The sequence below is a fragment of the Vulpes lagopus genome, chromosome 2, assembly GCF_018345385.1.
Source record: "Vulpes lagopus strain Blue_001 chromosome 2, ASM1834538v1, whole genome shotgun sequence".
NCBI lineage: Eukaryota > Metazoa > Chordata > Mammalia > Carnivora > Canidae > Vulpes > Vulpes lagopus.
Window position 1 is genome coordinate 53,842,004 of NC_054825.1, and position 24,994 is coordinate 53,866,997.

Below are 24,994 nucleotides of genomic sequence, written 5' to 3' on the forward strand. Positions count from 1 at the left end.
TGCCCTTCTGGACTCTCCCATATGTATGGTTGGAATTATGTCCTTCTGTCAGTTACTGAATCAAGAACTGCCCAAGAATTTATCTTTTGTGCTCTCCTCTCCAAATACCACTGGTGAAGGTTATGTCCCTCTTTTTCCTCAATTCTCTGGTCTGAAAACTGCATCTGTGAACAATGACCCTTCCTAAACATTGAGAATGTATTTGATGATGACTGTCAACTTCTTTTCTAGGAAATGCTTCAAATGTACAGAATTATCCCTTTGTGATCTCTTTTGGATATAACTTTCTCTTTTTCCTATTCTTCTGAATGAAGTATGTAGTACACAAGTATTAAAGGGAAAATACTACAACTCTTCAATAAAATAAAAAACATAAAAACTCTACCTGGAGGCAAAGGGCTGGGCCCATGTAGATAAGGTAGTATTTTGTTTGTGATTCAAGGATAATAATCATATCTCTTCTCTGGGCTGGTCTATACAAGTCACAAGGGATTATGGTGATAAATATTCCCCCTATAGTCATAAGACCTGGGTTCAAAGCCTGAATTTGTTTCCTCCTGGTTGTATGTTGTAAGCAAATCATGTCCCCTGTTTGGCCTTGGTTTCTTCAGCCATAGAATGTTAGGTTGGGCTAGGTGAGCTGACATCCTTTCAGTGCTAACATGTGATATGATTCTAAGCAGACACTAACAACTGCCCATCCTCACTTTACGTTGCAGGGTCAGTGTTTGAGGACAGTTACAAAGGATCAGAAGAAACCATGCAGGAACTTGAGTGTGACTTCCCAAAGTAACCTCCACTTGTAACAATGGGCTGTGGCATTGGGAATAATTAGCCATCTTCTTAGACTGGCTCAGGTCTAAGTTGGTGCTCATGGAGTGGGTAATGCAGTCAGGCCTGTAGCAGAACGCTTCAGTAGACTCTCCTAGTCTAGCTGGGGAGCTTGAGGGGCCTCTCAGCAGAAGCCTGGAGACTGACTCCACACTTAGGACATCAGGATCAAAGCCCAAATGCAGCTTTGCCGCTGTCTTTCCTGCATAGTTCATCCAGAACTGCTATTTCTAAGAGCCCAGGCTGGGCCTAGCTCTCCCCTTAGAGTGAGAAACCATGGCAGTCCAAGGCAAACCTGTTCATTTGGAGGCTGATTATAGAAACTTGGCTATAATTGTCCCTTCTCGCTCACTTCTGGGAGATGTGGGGAGCTAATGGGGCTGCTTCCCAGGGAGCAGTGGGGAGGGCAGCCCCAAAAGAGTGAAGCCCCAAATCTCATCCCTCAGGGGCACCTGCACTCATGAGGTCCCTCTAACACCAACCTGAAGGGGCTTCAGACTGTAACAGGCCGTTTCAGGGTGAGCCTGTTTGTCAGTGTGAACCTTAAACAATTCAGGCTCAATTATTTGTACATTCTTTCATTGAGGCAGGCTTGTAATTAGGGTCTGATTTATTCAGGGTTTTCTCTGGAAGTTAATGGGAACTATGGACTTGGAGTATTTTGCCAGGAGAAAAGTAATGTTAAGGAAATCCTCTAGGAGAGAAAGTACAAGGATTTTGAGGGTAGGCGCTGAGGTTTAGCCAAATTGGAATAATTGGGACTCAATCATTTAACTTGTGCATGCTTTTTCCTCAACTGTGCTTAGAAAAGGAATAAAGAACTTGGTTTCTGTCCTTAAGAGGTACCAGCCTGTCCTTCAGCCACCAGAAAGAATAAAATCTTGCCACTTGCAATGATATGGATGGAACTAGAGGGTATTTTGCTAAGAGAAATAAGTCAGTCAGAGAAAGACAAATACCATATGATTTCACTCCTATGTGGAATTTAACAAACCAAACAGATGAACATAGGGGAAGGGAAAGAAAAATAAAATAAGATAAAAACAGAGAGGGAGGCAAACTATAAGAGATTCTTAACTCTTAAGAATTAAAAAAAAAAACTTTAAAAAAATAATAAAATGCTGAAAAAAGAAAAAGTAGCAGTCTGTCCTTAAAGACAGACTTAGGTAGTCTAACTATGATTTAGCCCTAGGACAAGGTTTCTCAGTCTTAGTGTTATTGACATTTTGGGCTGGATAATACTTACTGGGGGCTGTCCTCTGCACTGTAGCACTTGCAGCATCCCTAGCCTCTCCCCACTAGAAGCCCATAATATCTTTCCAGTTCTGATTGCCAAAAAATGTCTCCAGACATTTCCAAATGTCTCCAAGGCCGGAGAGGCAGGGTTGAGGACCAGGGATTGCACAAAGACTCTGTCTAGGCTCAGACTGATTTTTTTTCATTCATATCTCAGGATTCTGGAGTTTTCAAATGCCCTGGTCTTTATTCTATTACAGCATATTTTCTTTTTTAATTTAACTTAAAAAATTTTTTTAATTTACTTATTTGAGAGAGAGTGTGTGTGTGTGTGCAAATGGGAGAGGAGCAGGAGGAGAGGGACAAGCAGACTCCACACTGAGCATGGAGCCTGACATGGGGCTCGATTCCAAGACCCTGAGATCATGACCTGAGCCAAAATTAAGAGTCAGGATGCCAAACAGACTGAGCTGCCCAGGTACCCCAACAGTGTGATATTTTCAGTCTGGTGATGGTTACTCCTGAAACCAAAAGGTTGTTGGGTTACTAAGGTAGAACAACCAAATTCAAGAAACCATTCTCCATCTTCTTTTAGAATTTGAATATACCTTTTTTAAAAATAATTGGGTACATCCAAGGCTAGGAGAAGTGGATGAGAGAGAACTATCCACCCTACAGAGAAGTATACAAACCACTTTATCAGGGGTCCAGATGCCTCTGAGGCAGCAACTTGCTTCAGAATCTCATTTTTGTCCTTGCTTTTGTACCCTTTTTTTCTCATGTGTGTTGGGTTTCTTGTTGCCTTTGGTTAAAATGCCCACTCTTTGTGGAGAGGTGAAATAAACACGAGGCACCTTTTTTTTAGCTCTTAGAAAGTGCCTCTTCCAAGTGGCACAAATAGAAGATTTGAGCTGAAGAGAGGAGATAAGATTCATTGTCCTCAAGGAGGGATCCCAGAGAGGGGAACGCACCCTGTGAGCAGACCAGACCTCACAGAAGTCAGATGCCCTCTGTGAGGAAGGAGAAAGATGGCAGAGGAATATTTGCAGTCCAGGGGCCTCATTCTTGGTTTCTTCTACATGACCTCTTCCTAGCTAAACATACCAGCACTGGGTCCTGATGGTGATGGGTAATAAAGGAAGAGCCTATCAGACCGAAATGTTAACCTTATCTAGCCCTGTTTTTAATATGCCAGGGCAAGGAAATTTTTAGGGACAATGAGAAGCCAAATTTTTAGGGATAATGGGAAGCCAAAGAGTTTCTATAATCATGTCTGTAGTGGGCTTGCTCTGAGCAACTGCATGTCACCCACCGCAGAGCCTGGAGCCAGCTGACGTATACTTAGACAAGAGCGCTAGACAGTAGAGGGTTTGGGCTTTCACCCCTAGTACGTATGTGGAGTAGCACAATTAGAAGCTGCTTGACCCTGAGAGACCTGGGCAGTTTTATAAAACCTTTAAAAAAAGAGGGAAAAAAAATCTTACAAAGCTAAGATGGCTAATTATCTACTTTTTGAGACCAGAATGTATGCTTTGTTGTTACTGACCTTGTGTTTCTAAAAGTTCCTATTTTTAAATAAAATCTCTTAGATGGAAAGTATTATCAAGTCTACGAAGGTATCCAAATAAAAGACCAGAAGAGTTCCCACCTTCAAAGGCCCCTGGGTAAAGGGGGGCTGAATAGTTGGGAGTAATTGTCAAATGTGCTAAGAAGTCCCTAGTCCCTTGATCTAGTGCAATTTAATATGCCACATGTCTCCAGAGCACACCCCAAGTCAGGCACGATGGGGAACAGAAAACCCCAGTGTGGATATTCTCTTGCTCCTAACAGCAAGCCTCTGGCACAGAGCAGACCAGGTGGAAAGTCAGAAAGCTGGGCCCACCCTTGGTGAGGTGGCCCTAGCTGTCTTTCCAGCATTTCTCCCCCTGGCACCCATCCACGCCCTGCGGGGCCTCCCTTAGCATGGCACTGCTTTGAGGTGTGCACATTATTAACTTCGGCACACACGATTCCCTTTGCCTGGGATGGCCCTCACTTGTCTCACCTGAAGAATCCTTTCAAAACTCAACTCTAATCCTATGATCCCAGAAATCTTCCCCGTTCCCGGGAAGGTGACTTGTAGTTTCCTTCAGTGCAGCTAGAACAGCCCATCAATCTCTGTTACGGTTCTTAGCATACCACAGGGGGATGGCTTACAGCCATACAGAAACAGGGAATCAGCAAGTCTAGATTATGCCCCCACACTCCAAGCCCCCTAGGGACAGGGACGACTGGCACCTTACTTTTGTGGCAGGCACTGTGCCAGGTGCTCACTACCAAAGAGTATAACTGACCATCTCCCTACCCCTCCCCTCTCCAGGGTCCCCTCTGCAGAACGATTTTAGGTTTAGTTTCCAGTCTTATTTTGCTTTGTTTTCAGTTTGCCAGCAGCATTCACATCAATCCATTTGTTTAAGAAACATTAAAGATCAGAATTTGGCTGTCAAGTTTCAAAGTCTTGGGGGAGAGAGTAGCCTAGAGCTGTTGTGGTCAGGCTTTTTCTATTGCTCCAGCCTGAAAGGAATAAAAGGCTCCAGTCCCACCACCTACCATTCCCTCAGCCACGGACAGCCTGAGCCTGGCCTTTGAAGGGAGCTGAGAGTACTAAGTATTAGTACTAAGCTCAGTAACCCAAGCCTACTGCTCCAGAATCTGGGCCCCTCAGAGCAATGGGGCTCTCTGTCCTGGGCCTGCAGTCCTGCACTGGAAGGCAAAGCCCCCAATCCCTATCATGGCTGTAGCAATCCAGCTCCCTCATGTAATCTGGTGGTAGCTTTTCCCCCGATTTATTTGTAGAAATTATTTCTTTTTTGGGTTGCTTGGTATCAATAAGAAAAGCTCCCCAGTTAAGTTTGTTCTCCAAAGATAGTCCTGTTCTGTAGCCACTGAGGGCAGCTTCCTTGCTTTTCTTACCAAAGCCTCATCCAAAGAAGGGACTAGCATCTCTGTTATTTCAGTCTATGACTCGTAGTAAGCATAATAATAAGGGCTTTTATCATCCAAAAGGGGATTTTATGTACTTAAATGATCAAATCCTTGCTAAACTAAAACTTTTCATCTCTTTTAATTAATGCTGAAGGCAGCTAAAGGCATGTATATACACACATGCATAAGACACGTACATATGTACACACAGACACAGGTACGACTATGTAAGACGTCACCAAAGCAGCCCGTACTTTAATATTTTGAAAGGAAAAGGGTTGTATTCTGTTTGAATAAACAGACCTGCAAGCAGACCTAAAAAATGCTAGAGGTGTTCCTGGAACTGCAAGCTGTGTAAATGGGGTGCTTGTTCCTTCCGCTGGGCTTTCCTGCGTGTGCACTTGAGGCTTCAGAAGACCTCGCAGGCAGCGAAGCGCATCCCTCGGCCCTGCAAGGTAGCCGCGGACGCTACAGCTCCTGAGGCAGCTCGGACCGTAGCAATGTCCTGGGGCCAGCAGCTCGTCTGTCTGTCTGTCTGTCTTCTCTGGGGATCTGTACCTCCCGGGAGAGGCATGTGCCCATCAAGGTCCGCACTTGTGATTTCCTTCTCTCCTGGCTCCCCCTGACCCAAACCAGAACACTTTCTGGACAGCAGGTAGCTCTCCCCCTCTGTGGGGCCTGCACCCTCTTAGCAAGCGGCTCAGAGCCGCTTCCCTGTGTTCTCGCGGGTGGCTCTTGGGGGCCCTCTCTGCCGACCAGCCTGTCTCTGTGTCTCCCGTCTCGATCTTCAGTGGGAACTGCCCGTCTAACCTGCTGTTTAGAAACAAGCCATTTCTTTGTTTAACCTGTAAATGAGTTTCTCTGGCTGTGCCCCTCCTTCCATCATCTGTGTCCCCTGTTCTCCACGACATCCCGGAGGCCCTGCTGTCATGCAGGCTATGGCTTCTCTCTCTGGGCTCTACTTCTCCAGTTGCCCCAACACCTACCCCTGTGCCCCCCAAAGTCTTACTGACTTTCCCTCTTCTGTGAGGTAGCAGAATGGGACTCAAGCCCTGTGGGCTCCTTCCCTCTCTGCAGGGAAGTCCTGCTTCCTTGATGGCTGGTGCCATCTCAGCAGGCAGGGAGCAGAGTCCCAACATCCTCCCTCCCTGGGCTTCCTTAGGGGTAGAATTTTCATGAGGGGACACCCTCCCTGCCACTTCTCTTTCATAGTGGCCTAAGCTCTTAGCTTGCCCAGTCAGGCTTCTTTGTTTTTGCTGCATCAGAGTCTTGGCTGACAGTCACCTGTCCCAGGCTCTGGGGCTTTCCTTGTCTCGGTGGCTGCTTGCTCATTTCATTATTCCCACGGAAAGGCAATGTAGGCCCTCACTAGGAGCCAGGAATCTGGTTAGAGCCCTGGATTAAATAAGGCTTTGTTTATAGGACCTAATACAGCCAAGGGCAGCCAGATTTCCCTCCAGGTAAGCCACCAACCGGGGCCATGGGCTCTTAGGAAAAGTCCCATCCCTGGGGGCCTTGCTTCTGTAGACTTGGCTCTGCTCCCTAAGCTCCCTAGGGGCTCCTCATCCAACCTGAAATAGGGTTCCTCAGTTGTCTGGGGGCCTGTGTGGCTCTCAGAATGTTTGAGGTGACTGTGAAAGTGATGACTTTAGAAACTGTCCAGTTTGGATGGCTTAGCCAGGTGGTTAGGCTTACTAGTGGTCTTATGTGGAAAGAACTGGCTCGGTACCACAAGCATCTGGAGCTTCAGGAACAAAGAACAACAGTATATTTCATCAAAAGGCTTGGAAAAGTAACCATGACTAGTTGGGAGTTTTGGGTTGTTGTTTTTAAGATCTTAGAAGCCTTGGTTGCCTCTAGGTACCTTAAAAAAAAAAAAAAAGCCCAAATACCAAATTGCAGTGTACAGAGGCCAAAGGCTGTGCAGAGAACACAGCACATGCTATACAGACACCGACACTCTCCCCAGGGGAGACTCATAGCCTGAGTTATGAGCCACAGACTGGTCCTTGTGTTCAGGTTTTAAGAAGAGACCTGGGGCAGGGAATGAGGCCATGAGAGCCACTCTCTGCCACTTGGGAGGGCATGGGCTACTGACGGTGGCCAGCAAGAGCCAGAGAACAGCCAGCCTGTACTTTGTGGACAGCTCCTCCCCATAGCTGCTCTGCTTATCCTTCCAACAGCCTGGGGCCACCTGGGGAAGGCAGACCAGAGACTCCTAGGGGCCAGCCTCAGACCGGGGAGGCTGCATGCTCAATAGGAGATTGTAGAAGAGGACAGTAGGGAAAGGACACAGGGCTGATGGCTCCAGAGGAATCCACTAGACTCTGGTCACACACAGGAAAAGGGTGTGAGCAAACCTCATCCTGCAGTCTTAGGTCTGGCTCCTCAGGGTGTCAAGTGCTCCCAGATGTAAGTCCCTGGCCCTCTGCTGGCATCTCATAACTGGCCAGGGCTCTCCCAGGGTCTGAGTCATCACGGTGGGCTCAGCACAGGCTCTCCTGAGTGTCAGGCTGGGTGGCCACTATCTGCACAATTCTGGCTTCCAGTGTGAACTGGAACAAGCACCCACACTACACACACATATGTGCTAGAGGTTTCTACTGAGGTCAGAAAACCACCAGACAAGATGGTATGTATAACAGAGACTTTCTGTAGATGGAGGACCTGGTCGGGAGAATGGGGAGTTCTAAGAAGCTGGAAGAAGCATGCTGGGGTAACCCAGGGGGATTTCATGACTGGGCTCTTCTGTCTTACTCAAGAAAGATGGGTTCACCCATGACCCTACCCCCAAGAAGGTCCCTAGGGGGCTATGAGACTTTTACCTTAGATAGCTGGGCACTATGTCAGCCCCACTGAGGACTCCTAACTCACCCCAATAGTAATTTGCTGAGAGAAGCCACAATCTCCCATAGCGGAAAAGGGAGGCTAGTATCGGGAAAGGTTTCCCCAGTTTGCCCAGTGGGACCAAAGCAAAAACAACCAAATCATGACAACGAGACTGGATGGGGATGGAGCAGAAGTCTAGTGACAGGCTTCAGACTAAGCCCTGCCAGCCCCAAATAGTTAGAACCTGACAGATTTCTTACCAGTGAAGAAGGGTAGGTATCTGAGAAGCAGATAATAGCCTGCCCAAGTGGACTCTGATCCTTACCCTTCCTCATCTTCCACTTTAGCCATGTTGTACTAAAAACTGAAGTCTTGCCCTAGCTAAGAGACTGCTGTGATAAAGGAGAACTGGAGAGGGAGACAGTGTGAATTCCCGAGGTGCACAATTGCCTCTAAACCATCAGGCACCTGAGTCAAGAGTGAATACTCCCAGAAAGTCTGCATTAGCCCTGTACTTGCAGCCAAACAAAAGGTAGGGCTTGGCCCAACACACTAGTCAAATCTGCCATAGTTTGACGTGGTTAATTTTCAACCTTTTCCTCTCCCCTTTGAAGTGCAAGACCTAACGTACGCAGGACTGAGTCTGGGTATGTGGCCTACTGGCCTTGCATGCTGCAGCTGGGTGATTGCTGTGATTCTTGGTGCGATCTGGGCCCGTGATTACTTCCAAGCCCATTTTCCCCTGCTTCTCTGTGCTGTCGCTCTAGCTCTTGGTCCTCTCCTTGCTGTGGGTCCTACCTTCAGGTCACTCTATGATTCAAAGTGAAATGCCAATCAAATGCTTCTGTAATGAAAGACCTAATCACTCTATAGCATGCGTACATTCAGTGAGCCTGACCAAGACCTTCTGTTGGCCATGCTGGGAAGCTGTTGCCTAAGAACAGACCTCAGTCCAGTGTGGGGGCTGGGTGATTAGCTCAGTGATCTCAGCAATGAGCTCCTGGTTGTTTTGGAATGTTTAGGACTGTGCAATGGAGCATGGGAGCTAAGCCAATAGAGGCTTCCCAGTGGGCCTTAAATCCAGCAAGCCAAGACAGAGCACATTCTTATTCTGTAGCCCAGAGCTGCTCCAAGTATGGTTCATGAACCATGTACATTAACCTCAGCCAGAGCTGTTTGTAAAAATGCAGATTCCTGGGCCCCACTCCATACTGAATCTCTCTCTGATGCTCGGGCTCAAAAACAGTCTATATCCTAAACAAGTTCTTCAGATGATCCTGGTGCAACTCTGCGAACCTTGGCTGGAGAATCACTACAGTTTGCAAATGGCCCCCTCTAAGTAATCTGGCCAGTTCTACTAAGCCAAAGACCAGAACCTGAGAACAGAAATGGGGAAACTACAGCTTTCTATGGCAGATTACACTGCTGTCACTTGACTTCACATCCATGTGCCATGGGATGAGATGCAGGGGAAGGAGGGAATGTAATGCGTGTTCACTGCCTCTTGACCAGGCATCATCCTCTCAGTGGTCCTGGCTGGCGTTCTTGGCATCTGTGTTGTCCTGGCAGTGTCCATTTGGCTTTTCAGAAGAAAGAAGAGGTAAGCTGGGTTTAGTTCAGAATGAGAGTTGAGTAGCTTCTTTGTCCATGAGGATTGATCTGTCTGGGAAGGCAGTCTGCAGAATGAAGAGCCCCTGTCATCTGTACCGACACTTATCCTAGGAGTGCTGTTTCTCAAACACCGTTGCCCCCAGTCTCCTCTGCATGAGACACTGGATCATTATACTCAGAGGTAGAAGTGTGTCTGCCAGACCTACTGCTGTGGCTTACACCTTAAGACAAGTCTCTTGATTTGGGGGGACGGACATTTGCCTAAACACAAGCAGTAAGGCTGTCTTCTTTCTAACATATTTACATCTGGGTTTTTTGGTTTGTTTGTTTCTGAATCCAAAAAGAGAAATGAAGGAAAACTTGACCAATCACTCACATTAGCTATTAATGCCCTTTGCTAATGTTTTTATTGTCATGTTTGATTTTTCTAAAACCAAATTTATTTTTTTCTGGTATATACAAAAACAATTTTCCAGGAATATTGTGGAATCAAAGGTTGGAAGTTGGGGTTGTAAGGAGACCTTCTTTAAAATGGAAGTCTAGTACTATCAGCTGTTACAAGAAAACAGTTGGAAAATGATGAAGTTCCTTCTTGGTTAGTGCTTTATTTGGGGGGCATTCCTCCCAAGACCAACAGAACAGGGGAAAGGTCCCCATGAGAGGAATCTGACCCCTAAAATTCATCCCATTCCATAGCTGAATTAGGCTGCTCTCTGTTTGCCTCTTCTTTTAAACTGAGACTCATGTGTTCTTCTTGTTCCAGTAGCAAAAAAGGTGACAACAAAGGAGTCATTTACAAACCAGCCATCAAGAAGGAGACTGAAGCCCATGCCTGAGGCCTCAGAACTCCCAGGCACATCCAAGCAAGAACTTTGCTTTGCCCACTACACACTGTGGCTCCCTAGACATTTGAAATACCTGAGGGTTGCCTGAAGTTCAACCCACACATGCTCCAGACCCATGCAGGACCTCTAGGGGGATACCCTGCCATCCTGATGCCACAGTCACTGCCAGGATAATGTGTGGATGGGAAGAACTCACCAATGAGGCAGGAACTCTAAGCTGTCTGCTTCATCTGTGTGAGACCATTAAGTTGTCTGGATTCTAGGGGCACAAACCAAGTCATCCACTGGGGGCTGTTACAGGTCAGAAAACATTTTCATCCAGGGATTCGCTTTAGTGTGGTTTCAAGGATCCTGGAAATTCTGCTTCTTGTCCAAGCTTTCAGACCAGAATGTGCATTCTCTGTTTAGGTTTTACCTTTGAGGCTCAGTTTCTTTCCTCAGGGAAGGGGTTGTTGTCTTCCTCTGAGTTCATTCTGCTATGACAAAACTTTTGGTCTGATCTTACAACTGGGAGGAAGAATGATACAGAAAGGGTCAAGGTGTAAGAGACCTAAAGAAAACAAAAACAAAAGAGTCTTTGAAACACAGTAGAGGCGTCTCCCAAGTCCTGTCCTTTAGATCAAATGCACTGAATGGACCTGAGAGGGAGAGAAGAAGACACAGAAGGGCTGGAGGAAATCACTCTGAAGTCAGAACTGGAGTCAGAAGTGTGAGGACAGAATATTAAGCCCAAAGCCAACCTCCTGTCATGGGGCAGTTTGCTTTGTACTTCACAGACTTTATAATTAGGCTATTCCTTGAAAAGCATTGTTGTTTTCTCTCTCCTAGAGTAGACATGACTCCTGAGATGACCCAAACTGCATTTGAACCTAGAGGAAATAGGCAGAAGCAAAATGACCGAAGAGCTTGGTCTCTTGCCCAAAGTTCATGTCTGACACTTCTGTGGGATCCCTCCTGCCACTCTGGAATTGGGATTACCTACTTCCCTGACCTTGAGGATGTTCAGCATGGCTTGGTTATAATCTATTTTCAAGCTATGGAAGCAGGAAGCTATCTGTGCAGGCTGGGGGCATCCTGGTATTTAGGGAGCAATAATAATGGAATGTTAACAAAAACTTTTCATAGTTTTCCACCCAAGTCACAGTTTCTGAGAAGACTTAACCCTTTCATGGGTGTAAAAGCCCCATGGAGGCCAGTTAGTTCCATGATTGGGAAGGGGCCTCCACCACCGACTTCATCCCGTACCTTGCAGTTCACGGAGAACTTCCTGATTCCTCATCTCATTTGGAGAGCATGGAATATCCCATCAAAGCATGGTTTCTTTATAAGATATTTTTCCTTCTACTCCTCCCTTTGACTCTGAGAAGTCTTCTCCCTTCTCTACCATCATGACTTTTTGTAGAGATGGCAAACCCCATGGCTTTGTGGCTATAGTTTGCTCAACAGAGTTACAAAAGACCTAATGAACACTCAGACGTGTGTACACAAAATCTCTGACAGCCCTGGAGCCTGGGGTGACATTCCTAGCCTAGCCATTAGCATGCCTGATGCTGATCAAATGACAACAGGGACAACCCTCATGACAGAGCAACGTGAATAAGGTGATGCTTCCTTGGCCTTGGCCCAAAGTTTCCAATCAGAAGCCAACCTAAATCACTCCAGAGCCCTGGGACTGTCTACCTTTTATGGACAAATTTTGCAAGAGAACAACGAGATCATTGTACCTGGCACAGCAGCCGTTCAAAAAAAGTGAGATTTACTGGGCCATGAAAACAGTGGCATTTCTCCTACCCTGTGGCTGAGATAACACAAAGCTAGGGAGGCAAGCAGAAGACCAACAATCAACAGTCAACTTCCTTGCTAATCGGTATTGGACTCCTGAGGACCCTGCTTTGGAATTGGGAAGCCTCTGGTCAGGTTCTCATTCATTCCACTGACACAGCTGCCACTAAAGGAAACCAGCACTGTGGCACGTGTGTACCCCCCCCCCCCGGAGCGCCTGGGTGCTGTGCTGGGTGCACGACAAGTAGAGATCACAAAAACAAGGCCCAGGTGGGGAAAGGACACAGGAAAGGCCCTGGCTTCTTTGCTTCTCACTAATGGGAGAGAGCTTGAGTCTCTTTCTTCTGTTTCTTTAGTATCATCTGGTACAAATAGTAAAAACTTATACCTGTTTCCTTAATAGACACTCTAGAATTTCATTGCATTGGCTATTAATCCCATTTCAAGTTCAGATCTTAAATTCTTCTCCCCTTCACTAAACTCTCTGGAGGCCTCCTGAGCACCACTGGGAAGCACCAGAATCTGCAGCACCCCTCTGTCCCTGTGCCTCGGAGGGACCATAGGCCACTGTGACGATGGTCTGTTTAGCACTTCTGTATTTATTATAAGAATGATTGTAATGAAGACATAAACTATAAATATGAGAAATTATAAATAAAATGTTTTTCACATCAGACTGAATTTTTGGAAAGGTTAAAGCATTACTGTTGGCAAAGCACTTTGTAGTTCCCAGTCTATGGTGACAGGTAACTGATCAGAGCAAATGTCACTTGGCTATAGTGTTTTACACCTGGCTCAAGGGGAACCCTGGGTGGCTCCCCTGTTTAGTGCCTCCCTTCAGCCCAGGGTGTGATCCTGGAGACCGGGGATCGAGTCCCACACTGGGCTCCCTGCATGGAGCCTGCTTCTCCCTCTGCCTGTGTCTCTGCCTCTCTCTCTCTCTGTCTCTCTATGAATAAATAAATGAAATTAAAAAAAAAATAACCTGGCTCCAAAGGAAAACACACTGATGTACTTAATCATTTTACTGAGGATGGAGGCCTGTGATGTGTGCGGCCCTGGGATCACACAGTGGAGCTGAGAAGTCCAGAATAATCAGGCAAAGGCTCAGAGAGAAGACGTTATCTAAGCTGGGCCTTAAAAAAATAAGTCAAATTTGAACAGAAGGATGGAAAGAGGGAGGCATTCCTAATCAAAGTGACATGAATATAAAGAATGGGTCTTATGCCTCTTTACTTCACTAGGTATTGCACTGAGTAGGTTGGTAGCCTTTCTTGGTTGCCTGGTATCTATTTTGGTTTTTTTTCCAAGCATGCTGTCATCTTTCATGTAATTTTTTATCTAAATGCAGATTTCACCTCTGGTTTGCTGAAAGAGGCATCCTGTCAAGGTTACAAACAGGCACCATCGTTTGTTTATTTAGAAAAGCTTCCAAATCCAAACGGATTTTCACTTCAGTTGCCCAAGGATGGAAAGAGATGAACTGTCCAAGGGTAATCTTGCTCCAGTAGGTGATAAAGCAGCAGGCTCAGCTTTGAAATAGAAACATTATAAAATCTCCAGGTTTTGATGGTCTCTTCAGTCAGAACACAGGTGTTCTTCAGTTCACCCTCTCAGATGCTAAATCCTTCTGAGGTGAGGACAGGTGGAACAAGGCACTCACAAAGTACCCGTGCAACTCTCATTCCTTTGCACTTGCTCCCATGCTAATAGGGCTGGGACTGCAGGGGAGGGGGGAGACTAACATGAGCAACAGAAGTCATCTCCCTCCCTCCTCCCTCCATAGCTTTTCTCCCCTTTCCCTGAACTCAAGATTCATTGGGGTTGATGATCAGGGGCATGTGGTGGCAAGAGCCATGGGTTGGCTGAGGAGACTCCAGTCTTTCTTCAGGTTGGCCATTACCTCCTTGTGTAAATCCAGGTATATGGGCAATCTAGAGCACGCAGTCCAATAGACTATAAAACAATATGATGCGAGACACATGAAAATTTAAAGTTATAGTAGCCACACACCCCAAAAAGGAAATAGTGACATCAATTTTAGTAATATATTTTAGAAAAACCCAATGGATCCAAAATACTATAATTTCAATATGTAATCAATATTTTGATGAGATATTTTCATTCTTCCTTTCCATAGTAAGTCTCTGAAATCTAGTGTGTATTTTACATTTACAGCACATCTTGATTCCGATGCTAGATTTTCATTGAAAATATTTGATCTGTATTTAGAGTTTACAAAATTACAGTTGAAGAAGCAGATTCACATGCCCGAGTTGCTCCAAACACACTTAGAAGATTTCCAAAAACTGAACTAATTATCAGCTTATAAATTATTGATTAAAGTAAAATAAGTCAAGTTTTTCTTACTTTCATTAGACACATCCTAAGTGCTCAGTAGCCACATGTGGCCAGAGGCCAGCCCAGCCACTGTGCAGATATGGACTGCTAACCTTCTTCTTTGGCATACCCTTTGGCAAGGTTAAACCTAGAGAACTTTCATGCAAAATCAACCTGAGAAGAAAGTTTTGTGAGCGTGAGGAAATGGGGGGATCCAGGTAGGTAGATATGGAGGATGGAAGAAAAGAAGGCAGATGGAAAATCAGGCTAAGGTGAACAGACCAGCAGACCTTAGGCACAGCTCTCCTCTTTGTACCTCTTCTTGTAGCTCCACAGGGATTCTCCAGCCTTCCCTGCCCTGGCAATGTCCTTTGGCCAGGACCTGGGGTCCAGGTGCTCAGTAGTGGCTCGGCCTAGAGCACTCTGGTGCCTTTGCAGGAGGAGCTTGAGCTACAGGCATGAAGGCGCCTAGTCAACTTGTTGGGGGACCTCACTGCAGGACCCTGGCCCAGTGCCAGGTACTAACTGTCCCCCAAATACCCCCCTCCTGATCTCCTCAGAGTCTGACCATTCCTGCTTTGTCTCTGCTATTCCAGAGCTGGCCAGCATGAAGGGAGCAAACACCCGAAACCTGAGTCACTTGAACTGTCAGCTGGCCCAGTTCCTCAACTGGGAAGGAGTTGCAAGTTGCCTTCTTTCAAGGTGTGGGGAGAAGTTATGAGACAAGAGGAAAGGAGACCTCTGCAGCTGCCTGCTGGGAAGCAGAGGTGCCATCTGTGCAGTAGGCATTTTGGAGTTGCCTCTATGCCTACACTGTGCACACCCCAGCAGGGTGCATGACCCTCTGTGGTCCTCTGGCTCAGGCTCCATTATGACAGGGTAGGGGGGAAGGGGGGAGGCCCAGACAGAGCTGGAGAGGAGGGGCCCCATGCTCCACCTGTGCCCTTTCATTGGCAGGAGTAAGGGCCAAAGTGCTTTATGATACAGAATTATTCACCATAAAAAATTATTACGACAAAGTCAGTATATCATTATGACTGCAGGTCAATCAGGGATTCAGTAAGCCTCTCATTTGTATATCCTAGACTGCACCTTCACTCCATTATCCCACAGCCCAGGCAGAGAGGAAAGAGGAAACACTGCCCTCAAAAGTGGAGAGCCATAAAAGGGCTCTGGCTCTGGGCTAAGTTAAAGTCACACAGCTCCTGCAGCTCTCTGATCTTCAGTGACAGTATGGGGTCTGCCCTTTGCAGCTCCAAGGACATGGAAACATCTTGTAATAGAATTTACCATGCTTCTCTCAATCATGGCACAACCTCATGAAGCCCCAAAGGCTAAAGGCCCTAAAGGCATTTGTGCCAATATTTCTGGAAAGTCAACAACCTCCTGCTCCAATCTGCTTGGTAATATTAAACCCTGGCCTCTGTTCAGCAAAAGTCTGACCAAGACTGCCAGCTGCTAGCAGACAAAGGAGTCAGCTCAAGCTCCGGCGATGTTACCCTCACCTCTTCAGCAAACTTGATATGTCCCAAGGATGTATTCATTGAACTTTCTCTATTCCTAAGGCTGAACTGGAGAGAAGGAATAAATAACACACACACACACACACACACACACACACACACACACACACTCTATTATCCCATTTGTATAAAATTCCAAAAAGTACAAAATAAACTACAGTGATAGAAAGCAGATTGACAGTCACCCAGGGATGAGGTGGCGGTGGAGGGTGGGGGATGAAGGGATTCCCAAAGGGCACCAGAAATTGGTGAAGTGTTGGATATGTACTTTATCTTAATTGTGGTGATGGTTTCTCCACATAGGTCAAGACTGTTCAAATTTACACTTTAAATATGTGTTATTTATCTTACACCAATTAGCCTTCAATAAAACTTAAAAAAAAAAAGAAGAAGAAGAAGAAAAAGAAAACACAGCTAAATGACACCCTGCCCTGTCCTGGCATTTCCATTGAGAGCTTATCCTCATCCATCTAGAAGGAGAAGGCTGGCCAGAACTGGCACCTTCCTTGAGACCCACCCTGTGGGTGGTAGCCTAGGAAGGAGTGTGATCTCTATTCACACAGCCAGCTCTGACCTCTTGATACTGTAAGTCAAAGTCATTATTTCTGCTTGAGCTCACTGGTTTCAAATATTAACTTTTAATTACCTGCAATGAAGACAACAAACACAGGGCTATGGGTTCAAGGACAAACTCAGACCTCTGTAAGGACTCTGTGTCAATGATGACAGAGTCTACTGGCTTCTCTGCAAGAAAAAAAAGACTCTTCTGGTGAGGCAGTTAACATAACCAGTCAATTCATCTGCTGAAACTGGTTTCCCAAGCTACCTAGACATCCAACAGCAGACCTCAAGCATCTTATTCTTTCCTTCCCAATCCCCCAAAAAATAACCATTTGAAAAGTTTTCCTAAATGAAGTACAATCTTCCCACGGAGAACAAGCATGGTCAGGAGCTTATCACTTCCTCTTAGCCACTGGGTGAAACCTAAATTTATCTCCTGTGATACTGAATATAATAAGAAATATGTATTTGGTACTTGTCCCCAGTTCCTGGCTCAGAGCTCCCAAGTGTTATCCATAATAAGCTCCTTTAAGCCATACCTAAGTTTATGCTAAAGAAGTGATGCTTGGAGGATAGGGGATTGGTTGCCAGAGGAACCAACCACGTCATTAGAAGGCTGGAACTTTCAGCCCTACCTCCTCTGACCTCCAGGGGAAGACTGGGAATTGAGTTCAAACACCAATAGCCAATGATTTAATCAATCATGCCTACATAGCAGGACCTCCACAGAAACCCTAAACAATGGAGTTCAGAGAGCTTCCAATACCTGGAGGTACCCAGAGGGGGCATGGAAGCTTTGTGCCCCTTTCCCATACTTTGACCTCTATATCCCTCCATCTGACTGCTCATCTGCATTCTTTATAATATCCTTTATAACAAATAAGTAAATATAAGTAAAGGTTTTGTGAGCTGTTCTAGCAAATTATCAGACATGCAGAGTGATTCATAGGAACCCACAGTTTATACCCAGTTGGTCAGAATTACAGGTGACAACCTGCAACTGGCAATTAGTATCCAAAGTGGGGGGCAGTCTTGTGGGATTGAGCCCTTAATCTGTGGGGTCTGTACTAACACTGGGCAGTCGGTGTCAGAAATGAGTTAAATTGTAGAACACCTACTTGGTGTCCACAGAGAACTGAATTGTTTAGTGTGGAAAAACTCACACATCTGGTGTCAGAACAGCCTTTTCCTTTATCTCTCTTCTGTTATTCAAAGTAATTTCCAACTGATTTACTTTCTCATACCTCCTTATTCAAAAGCAAAAATTTAATGAATAACTACTATCTGTTAAGCACATATTAAGTGATGGGGATTCAAACATGATTCAGAGAGATTTCCTATATTCAATGATAATTGGTATAACAATCTCATTTGGGAAAGCAAGCAGAAACCACTAACCATAGTATATAGAAGAGTAGTCCGAAAAGAATACTATGTACCCATTAATGAAAGAACAGCTAAACAAATTGTACATCTAAAAGATGGAATGCTATTCAGCAAAAAGTTGTAAATTACCAATATACAAAAAATATGGATGGATCTCAGAAAATTATGTTGGATGAAAGAATTCAGACATAAAAGAGTAATTTAGTGTTGTTCCATTCATATAAAGTTCAAAACAAATGAAATTAATCTATGGTGACAGAAGTTGGAAGTGGCGATTACCTGTGTTAGGCGGGGTCCATTGACTAGAAAAGAGTGCAAGGGAACCAGCTGGAAAAAGGCAGTGTTTTATATCTTGGAAGGAGCAGTGGTTACATAGATGTAGCCATTTGTCAAAACTCATCCAATTGTATACTTTAAATCTGTCCATTTTATTGTATGGAAATTATTCCTTGATTTAAAAAAAAATCTGCTAAGGGATAACTGGACAATGACACTTGCTTTGAGTCTCATCAGGAATGATTTCACAAAAGGTAACATTTGAGCAGGACCTCGAAGGAGGAATAAGATGCTTTCTTTCTGATTGGAATTGAAAACAAGAGCAAGTATGTGGAGATATGAAAGTCCAGTGTGTCATAATAGAGATCTTACGGGTGAGCTTGATAATAATGTCTGGGAAGGGAAGAGGGGGGAATGGTGGGAGGCAGGAAAAAGTGGTTGGGATCAGACTGTGAAAGCCCTTGAATGATATGTACTTTCTAATAAGGACAACAAGAAATCATGGAAGTGCTGAGAGTATAGTTTTAGCTGATTACATAAACAATCTATGCTCATTAAAAAAATACAAATAATATATGTATAAAGCCAAAGGTCCCTCATAATCCCAACTCCCCAAATAGGCATTGCTAAGAATTGTTTTATCTTTCTAGCCTTTATGTACATGTGTGCATATTTTAGTGCTCATTTTTAATAAAATGGACGGATAAGATATACATTGTATGCTCTATAAGAGCTAGGACCATGCCTGTTTACTTTCACTTTCACATTCCCAGTATCTAGCACAATGTCTGGCCTAAGAAATATTTGGTGAATGAAAGAATATCTATACCTTGCTTTTGTTTTCTAACATGTTCCAAATATCCTCATTATTTATTTATTCATGAGAGGCAGAGAGAGAGAGAGGCAGAGACATAGGCAGATGGAGAAGCAGGTTCCCCACAGGGAGCCTGATGTGGGACTCGATCCCAGGATCCTGGGATCACGACCTGAGCCACCCAGGTGCCCCACATCCTCATTTTTTTTTTTTTAAAGTTTTTTTTTTAAATTTTTATTTATTTATGATAGTCACAGAGAGAGAGAGAGAGAGAGAGAGAGAGAGAGAGGGAGAGAGAGGCAGAGGGAGAAGCAGGCTCCATGCACCGGGAGCCCGACGTGGGATTCGATCCCGGGTCTCCAGGATCGCGCCCTGGGCCAAAGGCAGGCGCTAAACCGCTGCGCCACCCAGGGATCCCTTCATTTTTTTTTTTTAATGGCTGTTAAGTATTTAGCTCTTTGAGGCAAAGCTCTACGGACAGATATTGCTGCAAATTCCTTACCTTTACAATACTACTGCAAGATCCTTTTGCACTTGAGTATATTTCAATAGGATAAATTCCTAGAAAAGGAAATGCTGGTTCAAAATATTTACATCTCAAAATTTTTAAATGAATTTTGCTAAATCACCAAAGGATTGTACTAATTTGCTTTCTCACAACATGCTGCTTCCACCATATGTTCAACAATCCTTGATATTATCAATCTTTTTCATCTTTGACAATCTGATAATCTAAAAATTGCTTGTTTTATATTTCATTAATTAATAGTCTAGCATTCTCTTATCTTTACTGGTTATTATATTTTATCTGTGAATTATATGTTTATGTCCTTTGATTACTTCACTAAATCAATCATCTTTTTTTATTCACAGAAGCTCCTTCTCTATTATAGGAGGCAACTCTTTGTAATATAAGCCAAAGATATTTCCAGTCTTTTTTGTTTAGAGTATCTTCTGCTGTTTTAAATTTTATGCAGTCAACTCTGTCCATTTTTTTCCCTTTGTGATTTATAGTACAGTGCTAAGAAAAACTCTATTCACCTTAGGATTATGAAACTACAGTGGCCCCTGAACGAATTTGAACTGAACTGGTCCACTAATAGGCAGACTTTTTTCAATAAGTATATTAAAAAATTTTTGGAGACTTGCAACAATTTGATAAAAGCTGTAGACAAACTATATAGTTGAAAAATATAAAAAAAAATTAAGAAAATGTTAGGCATCTCATGCAGAAAACAGATGCAGATACCAGTCTACTTTATCATTTACTTCCATAAAATATACACACATCTATTATAAAAAGTTAAAATTTATCAAAATTTATGTACATAGAGATTGTACATGGCACCATTCAGCCAAAAGAAATATAAACAAACACAAAAATGCAGTATTCAATCTTGAGGGCAGCCCTGGTGGCACAGTGGTTTAGTGTTGCCTGCAGCCTGGGGTGTGATCCTGGAGACCTGGGATCAAGTCCCATGTCGGGCTCCCGGCTTGGAGCCTGCTTCTCCCTCTGCCTGTGTCTCTGCCTCTCTCTCTCTGTATCTCTCATGAATAAATAAATAAAATCTTTAAAAAATCTTAAATGCATAAAATTAACTACAGTATATACTGCACTACTGTAATAATTTCATAGCCACCTCCTATAGCTATTGAGGTGAACTCAAATGTTGCAAGTATCTGCTTAAAATGCTGTGTGATGGTAATCATCTCTGCATGACCAATTCACCTCCCCAGTAAAACTGCATATCACAGTAAAAAGTGATCTCTCCCATTCTCACATATTTTTCATAATGTTCAGTGCAATACTGTAAACCTTGGATAACATTATGAGACCCTTCTAGAAGTGCTCCCAAGAAACAGAAAAAAATCATGACATTACAAGAAGAGTTGAATTGCTTGATATGTACCATATTTTGAGGTCTGCAGCTGTGACCGTCTGCCATTTCAAGGTAAATTAATCCAGTGCAAGGACCATTGTGGGGGTGGGGGGAAGGAAATTCATGAAGCTGTCACTGCGGCTATGCCAGCAGGCACAAAAACCTTGTACTTTTTGCAAAATACCTTTATCTTGTATTGAAAATGCAGCTTTTGAGTGCAGCACTGCTATAAGCACTGCTTTCTTATAGACTCTAATATGATTTGAGAAAAAGCAGTCATTATATGATAACTTAAAGCAAAAGGAAAGTGAAGGATCTAAAGCTAGAGAATTTAACACCAGCAAAGAGTGGTTTGATAATTTTAGAAAGACGTTTGGCTTAAAAAGTGTCAAGATAACAAGAGAAGCAGCTTCTGCCAACCACGAGGCAACAGGCAAGCTCCTAGTCATTTATTAAGAAAATCATTGTTGAGAAAGAATATCTGCCTGAAAAGGTTTCTAATGCAGACAAAAGTGCCCCATTGTAGAAAAAAATGCCCCAAAGGACATTTTTTTAAGGCAAGAAGGAATAGGGTAACTCTACTGTTGAGCAAATGCAGTCAGATTTATGACCAGGACTGTCCTTATCTATAATGCTACTAAGCCTCAGCCTTGAAAAGAAAAAGATAAATACCAGCTGCCAGTCTTTTGGTTTGTAAGAAGGCCTGGATGATGAGAACTCTTTCTGGATTGGTTCCATCAATGTCCCTAAAGTCAGGAAGTACCTTCCCAAGTAAGTGATTGCCTTTTTTTTAAGTTTATTTTTTTTTTTTTTGGATTCTCTTCACCCAACTTGGGGCTTGAACTCCTGACCCCATGATGAAGATCTGCATGCCCTTCTGACTGAGCCAGCCACGTGCCCCAGTAAGTGACTGCCTTTTAAAGTTGTTGTTTTGAGGTGGGGAGGAGGAAAGAGAGAGAGAGAGAGAGAGAGAGAGAGAATGAATCTTAAGCAGGATCCATGCCCAGGACAGAACCTGATGTAGGGCTCAATCTCAAGACCCTGATATCATGACCTTAGCCAAAATCAAGAGTTGGATGCTTAACCAGCTGAGCCATCCAGGCATTCCTAAAGTTCTTTTGATAGTGGACAACTTTCCTGACCATTCAGAACCCCATGCGTTCAACATAGAAGGCGTCAAAGTGGTTTACTTACCCCCAAACACAAACAACATCTCTAATTCAGTCTCTAGATTAGGGGGTCATAAAACCTTTAAGGTCATGACATATGGTATCCTATGGGAAGTATTGTTAACACTATGGAAAAGAACCCTGATAGGGAAAACATCATGAAAGTCTGGAAGGATCACACCATCCAATATGCCACCATTGTTACAGGAAAAGCCATGAAAGTATCAAGACAGGAACAATAAATTCCTGCTGGAGAAAACTGCCCAGATGTTGTGCATGACTTCACATGATTTATGACAGTCAATCAAGGAAATCATAAAGGAGATTGTGGATATGGCAATAAAGGTGAGAGTTCCAAGACATGGATCTTAAGAAATTCAAGAGCTAATACACATCACCTCAGAAGAGTGAAGAGAAGATGATTTGATGGAGATGGGTGCCTCGGAACCAGTGCCAGATAATGGGGAAGGAGACCTAGAATAAGCAATGCCAGAAAACAAGTTGATGTTAGACTATCTGGCAGAAGGGTTCTGATTATTTAAGACTGCTTTGGTTTTCTACAACATGGATCCTTTTGTGATACAGGCACTGAAACTAAAGCAAATGTTCGAAAAAGTATTGGTACCATAGAGAAACAGTTTTAGAGAAATGAAAAAAAAGTCACACAGAAATTATGATGTATTTCCATAAAGTCACATCAAGTGTGCCTGCATCTCCTCTGCCTCCCCTATCTCCTCTCCTCTTCCACCTCTGCCACTCCTGAGACAGCAAGACCAACCCTTCTTCTTCCTCCTCTGAGCTCAGCAGCCTACTCATTGTGAAGATGATGAGGATGAAGACCTTTATGATGTCACTTTCACTTAATGAATAGTAATAACCATCATGCTGTACAGTCAATAAATTATGTACGTGTCTTCATATGAAATCCCAAGAACTGCAGGACAAGAACTGTGAGAGGTGTTTCTGTGTCACCATTACCAGCATCACTCAAGTGTTCACCATGGAGAACACTGCATAGGAGACTGGTATGGAGGTGGACAGCCCACCCTCACATAGGCATAAGGTGAGTGAGAGTTAATATAAAATTAACAATGTATTCGTTTTCTGTTTTAATTTTTTAATATTTTATTTATTTATGAGAGACAGAGAGAGAGAGGCAGAGACACAGGCAGAGGGAGAAGCAGGCTCCATGCAGGGAGCCCGACGTGAGACCCGATCTCGGGTCTCCAGGATCAGGCCCTGGGCCAAAGGCAGGCACTAAACCACTGAGCCACCAGGGCTGCCCTTGTTTTCTGTTTTAGAACTTTGCTTTCAAGAATTACAGTATGCCTCTCATGATTGGAGAAACTGCCTATTAACCGGGTTCCTGCAGCTCTTCCAGGCCAGGCCTGTCTGCCCCAACGGCCAGCGGCCCATGCTTGGTCCCAGCAACCCCTCCCCCCGCCCGCATCAGTCCGTCCACGTGGGCCTATTAGCCTATCATCACAAGTGTTTTTTAAAAAAATGTAACAATGTTGGGCAGCCCGGTGGCTCAGCGGTTTAGCATCGCCTTCAGCCCAGGGCCTGATCCTGGAGACCCGGGATTGAGTCCCACGTCGGGCTCCCTGCATGGAGCCTGCTTCTCCCTCTGCCTGTGTCTCTGCCTCTCTCTCTCTGTGTGTGTCTCTCATGAATACATTAAAAAAATATTTTTAAAAAATAAAAATAAATTAAAAATACAAAATTAACAATGTTTCTAATAGTATATTATGAATATGATTATAATACCCTATGCCATAAAAATTTTATGACAATTCATTCATTAGTGTGTAGGCTAGGCTACTATGAAGCAATTTTATTGATTACATAAAAATATGATTACCATAAAGCAATCAGTGTTGCTTCCTCATTATCAATGCATGAGTTGTTATACATGTAAATAAATACAAATTTTTTATATCTTTTCATTTTTAATGTCTAGTGTTAGTAATACATATAATGTCTACAGTGTTTTGTATAAGAAAATATTTATACAGGTACTGGAAGACTATTCATCTTGCAAACACACATCATAAACTACATTGTTAATAAATAGAGTACAGTACTGTAAATGTATTTTCCCTTATGATTTTTTTTAAAGATTTTTAAATTTTTTTTAAAGATTTATTTATTTATTTATTCATGAGAGACACACAGAGAGAGGCAGAGACATAGGCAGAGGGAGAAGCAGGCTCCACACAGGGAGCCCGATGTGGGACTCAATCCCAGGTCTCCAGGATCACGCCCCAGGTGGAAGGCAGGTGCCAAAGCACTAAGCCACCCAGGCATCTCAAGATTTTTTTTTTTTTTAATTTGAGAGAGAGAGCATAAGGGAGGAGGAGAGGCAGAGGGAGAGGGAGAAGCAGACTCCCCGCTAAGCAGGGAGCCTGATGAGAGGCTTGATTCCAGGACCCTGAGATCATGACCTGAGCTGAAGGCAGACACTTAACCAACTGAGCCACCCAGGCACCCCTCTTATGATTTTTTTAAATAACATTTTCTCTAGCTTACTTTAAGAAAGCATTATATAATACATATAACATAAAATACGTGATAATCATCTATTTATATCAGTAAGGCTTCCAGTCAACGGGAGGCTAATAATGGTAGTTGAGTTTTTAGAGAGTCAAAAGTTATGCATAGATTTTCAACTACCTGCGGAGTGGGTGGGAGGGTCAACACCACTAACTCCTGTGTTGTTCAAGGATCAATTGTATTCTGATTTTCTTCTAGTTCTTTTATAGTTTTACTTCTTGCATTTTAATTTTTTTTAAAGATTTCTATTTATTCATGAGAGAGGCAGAGACATAAAGGGAGAAGCAGGTTGCCCACAGGGAGCCTGATGTGGGACTCGATCTCAGGACCCCAGGATCACAACCTAAGCCAAAGGCAAATGCTCAACCACTGAGCTACCCAGGTGCCCCTGCAT

At 43.9% G+C, this 24,994-nt stretch overlaps 1 protein-coding gene across 1 annotated transcript in view; it reads left to right on the top strand.

Annotated features, from left to right (window-relative positions):
• Positions 1-12,772, top strand: part of CA12 (carbonic anhydrase 12) — a 54,561-nt gene extending 41,789 nt beyond the window's left edge. The window contains exons 10-12 of the mRNA XM_041731467.1: positions 8,475-8,507; positions 9,373-9,460; positions 10,235-12,772. Of these exons, the coding sequence (XP_041587401.1) occupies positions 8,475-8,507; positions 9,373-9,460; positions 10,235-10,307 (194 nt within the window). The 3' untranslated portion in view covers positions 10,308-12,772. The remainder of the gene's footprint in view (positions 1-8,474; positions 8,508-9,372; positions 9,461-10,234) is intronic.
• Positions 12,773-24,994: the final 12,222 nt, after the last annotated feature.